An 11659-nucleotide genomic window follows, 5' to 3' on the forward strand; every position below is an offset into this window, starting at 1 on the left:
TAAAAAATTGATGCATAATGCATTATGCAAACATATTTTCGGATGCATAACAAGTTATGCATCTATTTTCTCGATGCATAAAAGATTGTGCAACAAATTTCTCGATGCATAATGCATTATGCAGCCATATTTTCGGATGCATAACAGGTTATGCATCAATTTTCACGACTGCATAACATGTTATGCAGATATTATTGTAGGTGCATGACAAGTTGTGCAATCTTTGTTTTTGTTGGTTTCAATAGTGACGAAAAAGTTGATGCATAACGTGCTATGCAACCGTTTTCTGGACTGCATAACAAGTTATGCAACAAATTTTGTAGATGCATAACAGGTTATGCAAACATTTTCATAGTTGCATAACAACTTAAAACAACACCCAACAGACTAAAAACCAAATCTGATCTTGACATGTTATGCAGTCATAACAACGTGTCATGCATAACTAGCCACCAACTTCACAGCTCCCCATCTATATCTCAAAAAAAATCAGACTCTTCAATCTCGTACAACAAGCACACCCTCATATCCATTGTTGCAGACGTAGAATAAAACATCATAGATTCAAGTCAAATCCTGGCAGCAAACCAAGCTGCCGTTGATAATGCTTCTTATATCAAAACCTGATGTGCTAAACCCTGTAATGTCGCACCATAAACCGCCTCCAACAATCCTTGTTCGATACAAACACTAAACACCACCAATCTGCAGCCATTCATCTCATAGAACTGACGGCAGCTACACTCTTTATTAGCTATTTTAAAGGACCCAAACTCTATCCGATGCTGAAACAAATTGGTACCCAAGTTAGCTCACCCTACTGGCTTCTAAGTAACGCCACATCCGCTGCAAACAACCCTTGTACTCATCCCACAAACGCACAGCAAACTAGCAAGGAAACGGTGCGGTCAAGCAACTGCAGCTGGTTATGTTCTTATTGTTTATCCTTGACCAAATCTTCCACAGCACTAACCAAATTTGCGAATCACTCTGCACCCTTTTCTTCCTTCTTTTCTCGTTGCCAGAACTGTACCAAACCCTCACCATAGACAACATGTATCCTTCGATATCTTGCTGGTTTCAAATCCACGGCAACAACACACAACACCCACACAAACATCTGCAGCAGCATTTGTTTCTTCTCCTCTTCTTACACGACCCAGATAATCAACAATGCCCATAACAGCAACCATTGTAACAGCTGCGAACTAGGTGGTAATAAGATGGTGGTTCAGCTTTTCTGTCGAACAGTTGATATACGCTACCTGATGGTGTTGTTGTATGTTGAGAAACCATCTCCTTCAGCTCTCCAATTCCTGCAATTTCACATTCAACACAGCCCAATAACTCCACTTCTTCCAGGAATTATAAACTAGACTCATTCATCATCATTTACTGTCACAATCAACCACAACAACAACATCTCTTGGACAGAGAAAAGAGGGGATGTAAGAAATTCTTCTTTCCTGGCTCTCTTGAGTTAAAATACAATCCAAACTTCTACATCATCTCGAGCTCCCGATTCTTCGAACACAACCACCAAAACCCATTTAATCAATCAGTCCCAGATCCCCTTTTCTTTGTTGATTTCGGTTTTGCAACTTCACTAAATTCCTTATCTGATCTTCTAAAAATTCATTCATAATCAATTACATCAACAGATCAGACCCTAACTTCTTCCTCTCAAACATTACCTCAACTGTAGATGATTCGAATCACAAACGAACCCTTGAATACACCCAATCCAGTTGACAAACGGACCCAACTTGGTTGCTGCAATTTCTAATCTCAATCGAGATTTTGGACTCCGTCGATAGATAGGAAAGAAAGCTGTAGGGAGATACGAATCTGAGAAGAAGAAGAAGAAGAAGAAAAAAAAAGACCGAAACATAATTTCAGAAATTATGGGTTTGAGAATAATTTTCTTCCAAAAAATGGGTGCGCGCCTGTATTTTTCTGAGCGCGGGTTTCATAGTAGAAAAGTCTGGGAGAATGGGTCCCCCTGTAGTTTTCACAATAGAGAATCGCCACTAGGCCTAGGTTCTTCCCAAACCGACATGGAAAGGCAATTGGGAAGGGCTTGGGAAGGGCCATAAGGCCCAGTCTAACTGTTTAAGTAAGCTCTTGTCTTGCGTTGGCTTTGCTTAAACCTAGGGCCCGTTTGGATTTTGAGGTCTTGTCGTCTTGCGCGTTGGCTTTGGTTAAACTTGGGGCCCGTTAGGTTTTTGAGGTTCAAAAACCGTTTTCAATTTCCAAAAACGTTAAACGGCAGAAAACGTGTTGGGTACAAGTGATTTCTAAATTCGGCTTTCGATAACTGCCTGGTTTCGGGATATAGAACAGCGAAAACATTCATAGTTCTGCTTTTTTATTTTCTTTCAGTAAACCCTAAATCTCATCTCCAACAAAGAGTAGCCAGCTGCAATCATCCCTGCACCAAGGTATGTTCTCTCCTAACCCCCTTTTCTCTCTGTCAATTACTCCTTCATCTTGTCAATTTGATTTCCCTGGATTCGAGTTGTACGTCAATCTGAAAATAAAAAGTAGTATTAGTTATTCTAGGGTTTGTTAATTTCTGATTGCTAAGAACTCCGATAAAGATAGTGTCGATTAGATATGAAATTAATCCGATTAAGGATTAGTTTTTCTGTAAATCTATATAGATAGAGAATGTTAGGTGGGTTATATGGCTTCAGCTCTTCAGCTGACTAAGGGAAAAAAAAAAACTTCTCTCTGATTCAATATTTTGGTTACTTCTCTCAGCTAAACCCAAAGGTTTGATTTTTAATTCTGTTATTCCGTTCTTGAATTTTTTTCCGTGTAATCTTATCTAGGGTTTTTGGTTTTCATGCTTTATCCGTGTATGTATATGTAGTGGATTGAAATCTTTAGCTTCCTTTTTGAATTTTGGAAACTTTACGTGATTCAATCCGATTATATATGATATTGAGAAAATTGAAGTTCTCAGTATCACTCGCTTTATGATTTTGAATTTTATTTACACAGTCCCTTGGTAGTGTAATACAAACAATTTAATAGTTAATAGATAGTTCATCTATTTTTTATCTAATTGCTTAGGATTCTTGTTTTATTCTCCTATTCCTCTACTGAAATAGATGTAGTATGTTAACTGATTAGTTTTAGATATATGCTTGTCCTTGAATTTGTAGCAAGGCTTCATCTTATTGGTTAAAACTTGTTGATACTGGCCGACAACAAGCATATAGAAATATTCCGTTGCTTATATGATTTGCTTTGTTTTATATTTTTATGTTCAGATTTTCAATGGGGAGAAAAAAAGCTGAAGAGGCTGGAACAGCCAAAGCAGGTAAAACTGCTGCAAAAGATGTTAAGAAGGAGAAGTTATCAGTTTCGGCTATGCTTGCCAGTATGGACCAAAAGTCTGAGAAACCTAAGGGTTCTTCCTCTGCCACTACTAGTAAGTCTAAAGCAAAAGCAGCCCAAAAACGCACATCTTATACTGATGACATAGATCTTCCACCATCGGATGAAGATGAGGATGAGTTGTCTGAAGAAGACCAACAAAATAATCCCGGTGGTAATGTTCCTGTGAAATCTAATCGCCATGCTGATATAAAGCCACTTGAAGCTGCCTCCTTGGATGCGAAAAAACGAGAAAAGAAGGAAATGCTGGCTGCTGAAGCTGCAGCTCGGGCAAAAAAGGAGGCTCTTAGGGATGATCGTGAAGCCTTCAGTGTTGTCATTGGTAGTCGTGCTTCGGTCCTTGAAGGTGACGATAATGCTGATGCTAATGTTAAAGATATTACAATTGAAAATTTCTCTGTATCTGCACGGGGTAAAGAGCTCCTCAAGAATACATCCGTGAAGATTGCCCATGGGAAGAGGTATGGTTTGATTGGACCTAATGGAATGGGGAAGTCCACGTTATTGAAACTTCTTGCTTGGAGGAAGATTCCCGTGCCTAAAAATATTGATGTTCTTTTGGTTGAGCAAGAAGTAGTTGGTGATGATAAATCAGCCCTTGAAGCTGTCGTCTCGGCCAATGAAGAACTCGTCAAACTCCGTGAAGAAGTTGCGGCTTTGCAAAATTTATCTCTTGACGGGGATGAGGAAAACAACAATGAAGATGACGACACAGGTGAAAAGCTTGCTGAGTTATATGAGAGGTTGCAGGTGATTGGGGCTGATGCAGCTGAGTCTCAGGCGTCAAAGATACTTGCTGGATTAGGTTTCACTAAAGATATGCAGGTGCGAGCCACACGATCTTTTAGTGGAGGGTGGAGGATGAGAATCTCATTAGCTAGGGCACTCTTTGTCCAGCCAACCCTTCTACTACTTGATGAACCCACCAACCATCTTGATCTTCGTGCTGTTCTCTGGTTGGAAGAATACCTGTGTCGTTGGAAGAAGACACTTGTTGTGGTCTCTCATGACCGTGACTTTCTGAATACTGTTTGCAATGAAATTATCCATCTTCATGATCTGAAGCTTCAACTATATCGTGGAAATTTCGATGAGTTTGAAAGAGGGTATGAGCAACGTCGCAAGGAGATGAATAAGAAATTTGAGATATTTGACAAACAGGTGAAGGCTTCAAAAAGGAGTGGAAATCAGGCTCAACAAAAGAAGGTCAAAGAACGGATTGAATATAATAATAAGAAGGAATCGAAGAGCAAAGCAAAGGGGAAGGTTGACGAGGATGAACCTGTGGCAGAGGCCCCAAAGAAGTGGAGAGACTACAGTGTAGAGTTTCATTTTCCAGAGCCAACCGAACTTACCCCTCCTCTCATGCAGCTTATTGATGTGAATTTTAGTTATCCAAACAGGGATGATTTCAGGCTCTCCAATGTTGACGTTGGTATTGATATGGGCACCCGAGTAGCAATTGTGGGCCCAAATGGAGCTGGAAAATCTACTCTTCTTAATCTTCTTGCTGGTGATTTGATTCCCACGGAGGGGGAGGCTCGAAAGAGTCAGAAGTTGAGAATAGGGAGGTATTCGCAGCACTTTGTGGATCTATTAACAATGGAGGAAACCCCTGTCCAATATCTTCTTCGGCTTCATCCTGAGCAAGAAGGTCTTAGCAAACAAGAGGCTGTTCGCGCGAAGCTTGGAAAGTTTGGGCTTCCTAGCCATAACCACCTTACACCAATTGTGAAATTGTCTGGTGGGCAAAAAGCTAGGGTTGTCTTCACTTCTATCTCCATGTCAAAACCACACATTCTGCTATTAGACGAGCCAACAAACCACTTAGATATGCAGAGTATTGATGCACTAGCAGATGCATTAGATGAATTCACAGGTGGTGTTGTGTTGGTTAGTCATGATTCCAGGCTAATATCAAGGGTCTGCGAAGATGAAGAGAAGAGTCAGATTTGGATAGTTGAGAATGGGACTGTAGAATCTTTCCCTGGGACGTTTGATGAATACAAGGAAGACCTTCAAAAAGAGATCAAAGCAGAGGTGGATGACTGATGTGTTATTTAAGGTTCAGGTATGGTTGTCTCGACTATATTATCCAGTGTTACTATACTTCTCTTCATCAGAAATTGCATGCACTCTATGATTACATTTGTTCCAAATTTGGGGTTGTCTATTTGTGGGGAGAATATTCCAAGACCCAACTGTTAGCTATTGGGTTTATATGCAGACGACCCCCGGGGAAAATAGAGATGTCTCCGGTAATATGTGGAAGTATTGACGTAATTTCATAGAGTCATTCGGTCTGAATGCTACATGAAGAACATAAGCCAGATGATGGAACGGGGAGACCTAGGATGTAGAAGATCATAACATGATATATATCCACTCATGTGGTACTTCATCATACGATTCATATAAGATCCATCTATCTAGATATAAGCCGAGGCCGATACATCGTTGAAGATTTGAGCATTCATTATTCCCATAATTGAATAAGCATTTTTGCTCTGCTTGCAATTTAGTAGATTACTTGTGTGCATTAAACCATCCATACCTCTTATTTATTTTCATGGCCATGTCTTTTTATTTCGTATGATTACTGAGCAATTATGTATTAAAATAAACAACATAAAAAGAGTTTCAATTGAATGTTTCTAGCTCGTATGTGTATTTAACATTATTTCCTTAAAAGTCAAGAAGTGCCACTTTTCATAGGATTCTTTATGCTATGTAGTCAATATTTTTTGTCAGTTCACATATGTGATAGTTAAACAGCTCAATCGTGAGTAGGCAGTTCTGCACCTTATTTTAACATGTCGTGTATACATGAGAAGAAGTACAATGAGCCAAAATCATGTCACTCTGGTATCATTAGCCCATTTAGATCCTACTGTTTTAACTCCAGTTTTCTCTCCTAGATGAGAGCATAAAATCATTGAAGACATCTAACATGTATGAGAAAAGATATTTGTAGAACCTTTTGACATGAAAATACAGGATTCTATGTAGCCCTAGGAAATCAGCTTGTTTAGAAACAAAGGTGCATGATATGATTGTCTACTCCAGCATATGAATACTTAGTAGGATTACGTAAAAAGTCGGTCTTTAAGTTTCTTTTTTTTTCATCTCATAACATGTCATCACTGATACAGCAACTTGAATAGCTTTGAAGGGTAGGCTGCAGAACATGTATTAGAAGAGGGAATTTCATACTTGGGGAAGTCTAAATTTGTTTGCCTCATCAAACAAGACTGCTTTTAGAACAAACTAGCTGTATAAAATGACGAGAGGGGTTTTGTATTGCAGCTCTGGAACAAATAAGCACTTGAGAACTCGTGGTATGAAGTGGAAAACCTCCAACCAGACTCCCTCTATGGCCTGTATGAACTGGTAAAACTAGATTACCCTGTATGATTGATATGAGCATTTTGGAATCGGAGTGAATAACAAAACCCTGAAGTTTATCAAAAAATTAAAAATAGCAACGTTATTCAAGTCAAGTTTGAATGAGAAATCATTTCCTTTGAGTAGTAATCATCGGGGGTCAGGTAGCTGCTGACTTTAGACGCGCCCTTAAAAAATGGTGGGCGACTGGGAGTTTCATTTGTTACCGTACTGGACATCATAGTATCAAATCAAATCAAATAATTTTTGCATATCAGAAAGGAAATATATATACTAGAAAGAGAATCTATAGAGATTCACAAGCAATGAGGCAAAACCTCATGCATAGGGTGTCCCCCCACATTAAGAGTTGCTATATATGCAACAACTCAGGACCTAAAATTTATTTTGTTATCTAGAAAAACAATTATGAAAATCTGTGCAGGGGCTAGTTGTTTTGAGATGTCAATAGACACCATGATTACAGGTAAGCTCCCTTGTGTTGGCTTTGTTATAAAAAACAGTAAAGATCTTGAATAAGTGAGAAGAAAACTTTGACTGTTAAAATGATTGAAGAGATCTAACATGCATGAGCCAAAAGATCTTTGTAGTGGATATTGCTAATTGTTGTCTGTTTTCACTAGATCTCTTTTCCTTTGAACCTTTTGACATGAAAAGATAGGATTCTATGTAGCCCCAGGAAATCAACTTGGTTAGAAGACACAAGAAAGCCAAAGATGCATGATATGATGATGAAATCAAAACAACAAACAAGTATATATATATATATTGGGGTATGTCAATAATGTCTGTTTTTACTCAAACACCAGTCCCAATAAGAAGATCTCTTTCTCAAAGTCAAGTCTCTCTCCTATCTATCGCTTGCTCTTTATGTCTTTTATGATCGTCTGTACGTCTGACTGAATTTTATTTTATTGGAAAAGTTTTTCAACAAAATGCTGTGGAGATATATAAGGAAGTTAGCGATAGATATAGAGAGAGGAAAATAGAAACAGATCGCGAGATTTGTTAATTTTCTTACGACGAAATCAAAACCAAATATTCGCTTAATACGAATAACCGGGGTTTACTCCCGGTTAGATGATGTCACATCTCACTTGATCCCACTGCCATACATCTTCTAGTTCTAAAATGATCACGCACTGCGCGAGCAAATTCTTTTCCCATTTCGGATATGTAAACAGTAAACCCACGATGAGTTGTGAGCACCACTGTAAAACTTGTTCAGAAGATCGATTAAGAATGGTATAATATATATATATATATAGAAGACCACAGATTCGAAGAAGACCGTGGTTATTTCTCAACAAAGATTAAAAACGTCTCAACAAAGTCTAACGTCGGTCCTATGTTGGAAAACGATTAATAAAAAAAATAATTTTTTAAAGTTTGAAGAAAAATTACTCCCTCCGTCCTAAATTATTAGTCCGCTTTGACTAAGTCAAGATATTAAGGAGGCCGTAGGAGTGTACAAAACTACCCCTATTATATGGTACATTTTTACTAAAATTAAAAGGAGTATATGGAGTATGTAAGAAAAATACATTGGTAATTATAATATATATAGAAATATTTAAATAGAAGATAAAAATAAAAATCTTTATGGATTGATTTATTAGATTTATTTCTTTATTGAGAAAGATATCATTTAATATTTAGATCGGTGATATTTAAAATAATTTTATAATTTTAAAAGTTTGAAGGATATATTTGAGAGTTTTACTAAAAAATATGACTATAAACGGAAGCTGGACAGTATTTTAGGACAGACGAAAATAGAATAGAGGACAGAAATTTTAGGACAGAGGGAGTATAATTTATTGTTTTCTTTTGTGAATGAAACTTTTTAGTCCCACATTCTGGAGTTTCCAATTTTTAGTAGTTTTAAGAAACTATATAAACCTTTTAGTCCCACATCGGGGAGTTTTTCTTCTTAAGTTGTATTTGTCAATTATATAAACAAATTCACTACTTTTGTAAAATATATGAGAAAGGAGTTGCTCTATATTTAGAGGGACCCCCAAGGGAAAAAAATATTTTATGTTGTTGTCTCAAGCGTTCGAGATTTTCCTTTATGGTTTTTTCGGAGTTGTCAAGCTCAAGTTGAGCATCTACTACATATGCTAGTAATAGGTGTATTAGGGTGTTTTATCCTGGAGATATCCGTCCTCTGAGGGCTATAGCATCACTCTTGAGTGTAGCCGGGCGCTAATGTATTAAGGGCAACGTGTTGAACACGTGACTCACTCTGTTTTCCCAAAGTTTTGCCTTGTTGCTGTGCGGAGATATAGGGAGCTCATTCGTTTCATCAAATCGATCACTTCCATTATAAAGGAGCTAAGTATCAATAACTTTTGCTTATTTGATTTTTCCTTGTTTTTGATTATTGCACCCAACAATCTTAAGACATTACTATTTGTGATAATAAAAAAAATGGTTGGTTGGTTTGTGAATCATGGATGTTAATTGTGGAGTGAAAAACAAAAACGAATTTTTGGTCAGCTGTAGAGTTTCGAGTTTATATGTTAACCTAGAAGGAATTTCGATGAACCCTTTTGACACAAAGTAGTAGACATCCTGATAGTTACCCACGTAAAATTTCAGAAATTTTGGAGTTGTAAAAGTATTTTTTTGATAATTTACAAAACTGAGAAACAATTCTGACGGGCAGAATTTTGTTGTTAACTAAAGTAGTTTTTATGGGGTAACCATGAGTTTTTTGATATGGTGGTTTATACGAAGTTTATAAATCTGGATATTATCTTCAAAACTCATATTTTATCTGAACTAAGGTTTGTGAGATATGGTGTATTAGGGGATTGGGAAATTACCGTGTCCGTGGTCAGAGTATAAACGAAGTTTGTGACATGAAATTGAAAAGGAACATGGCTACCAGGCGCATGTGGATGAACACAAGTTTTCCAAAGCTGACAAAGGCGAGAACATCAAACACAACTCTAAGCATAGTCTTCATAATAAAGGTATGTTTCGTAAAACTGAATCCGACATTACTTTAATTAAAGGTGATTGTTATGTTTGTAAAATTCCTGGCCATATGGCAGTAAAGTGTAGACAACATAAAACCTTAATAAGTATAAAGTTAATGCTAATTTAGTTGAAACAAAATGAACCATGATGTCGGAAGTTATTTTAATAACCAATGTGAGAGACTGGTGGGTGGACTCTGGAGCCACTAAGTATGTTTGTTGAAACAGAGACCTGTTCACTTCTTATCAGAGGATAAGGGATGTCGAGAAACTCTATATGACTAACTCATCTGCGACAGAGGTTGCATAAAAGGGAAAGGTCGAGCATAAGTTCATATCTGTAATATTCTCACACTGAATGAAGTTTTCATGTTCCGAGCATATGAAATAATATTGTATCTTGTTCTCTTGAAGATGGTAAAAGATTGAAGATCTTAATTAAATGTGGAAAACTTGTTATAACTAAGGGTATTGATTTTTTAGGCAACAGTTATAGGACTTAGGGTCTATATAAGTTTGAAGGAAAATCTGATGAAGTGAACATAGTTTATTTTTGTGCTTTCTTTTGTGTGTCTTTAAATGTTTTGCATGGTAGACTTGGAACCGTAAAATTATAAGTCAATGTATAAACTGCCTAGCATAGGCTTCGTACCCAAATTTAGTTTGGATCTTGAACACAAAAGTGAAATGAATATGCTATAAAATCTTTTAACACAAATGTTCATAGTAATTCTAATCCCTTAGAATTAATTCAGTTAGGCCTAGCTGACATGAGTTCAACCCAAAACCACTATGGTAAAAGATAGTTTATAACTTCTGTAGATGATTGTACGAGGTACTATCTTGTATAATTGCTTAGGGATAAGGATGATGCCTTAGAAGCCTTAAGATGTATAAACTTGAAGTTGATAACCAATTAGAAGCCTTGAACATATTAATTGTATCCTTAAGGAGATCATAATTACCATGTTGATTAGTTCAGGATTACCTGTGGTCTTGTGGGAGGAGGAAGTCCTCTTAACTAGTATATCCTGAATATAGTACCCTTAAGGATCAGATGAAACTCCATATGATTTATGGAAAGGTAGATGACCTTCTTATGAATATGTCAAAGTGTGGGGGTGTTTGACTAAGATTGTCATTCCTCTTCCTAGAAGAACTAGATAGAAACCAAAAGTGGTGATTGTGTCTTCATATAAGGTATGCTGAGTATACTTCTACATATAGATTTTTGGTTGTGTGTTCTGATTTTTCATACTTTTGGTGTGATTTTTCTGACTTTGTTGTGAATACTATTACATAATCTAGGGATGCTGAGTTCTTTGAACATGTTTATTCTTAAACCTGTACCTAATTAGAGATGTGTTGTTGATCCCCTAGATTTATTTTCAAATAGTCAGAACTTATCTTAAAGGAAGATGAAGTTAAGGTTGAGCCTAAGAGAATAAAAAAATTAGACTTGAGACTTCTTATGAAGCCGACTTCATAACATGCCTAGCGTAGTCTAAGCCCTGGACTTGTAAAGAAGCCTTGATATCTACTGAAACCCCATTCTGGTAAGAAGCTTCATTTAGTGAAATGGACTCAGTCCGTCGGAACCTGACTTGGGAGGTTTATAGTTTGCCTCCAGAGAGTAAGACCATGAGATGTAAATGAGTCTTTAAGAGGAAACATTAGGTATATGGAACTGTAGAAAAATATTAGGCTAAGTTGGTAGCTAAAGGCTATAAACTAAAAGAAGGTGTATATTTCCTTGATTCTTATTCACATGTGACGAGATTTACTTACGTTGAGATGCTAATTGTTATTGCTGTCATAAACAAATTAGAGATACATCATATGGATGTTAAGACAGCTTTTCT

General features: G+C 37.0%; 1 protein-coding gene across 4 annotated transcripts; it reads left to right on the forward strand.

The window, feature by feature from the left end:
• The first annotated feature begins 2281 nt into the window (after positions 1 to 2281).
• Positions 2282 to 6588, forward strand: LOC113357375 (ABC transporter F family member 4-like). 4 transcript variants are annotated; one of them, XM_026600754.1, is made up of 3 exons: positions 2282 to 2441; positions 3279 to 5476; positions 6570 to 6588. In XM_026600754.1, the coding sequence occupies exon 2, from the start codon at positions 3286 to 3288 to the stop codon at positions 5455 to 5457; it is 2172 nt and encodes a 723-aa protein (XP_026456539.1). In that variant the 5' UTR covers positions 2282 to 2441; positions 3279 to 3285; the 3' UTR covers positions 5458 to 5476; positions 6570 to 6588. The 4 variants fall into 4 exon arrangements, with proteins under 4 accessions (XP_026456539.1, XP_026456538.1, XP_026456537.1 ...); XM_026600753.1 differs by having other exon boundaries at positions 6558 to 6576; XM_026600752.1 differs by lacking the exon at positions 6570 to 6588 and adding an exon at positions 5633 to 6117.
• The last annotated feature ends 5071 nt before the right edge of the window (positions 6589 to 11659 follow it).

Source organism: Papaver somniferum, chromosome 3 (assembly GCF_003573695.1).
Source record: "Papaver somniferum cultivar HN1 chromosome 3, ASM357369v1, whole genome shotgun sequence".
Classification (NCBI taxonomy): domain Eukaryota; kingdom Viridiplantae; phylum Streptophyta; class Magnoliopsida; order Ranunculales; family Papaveraceae; genus Papaver; species Papaver somniferum.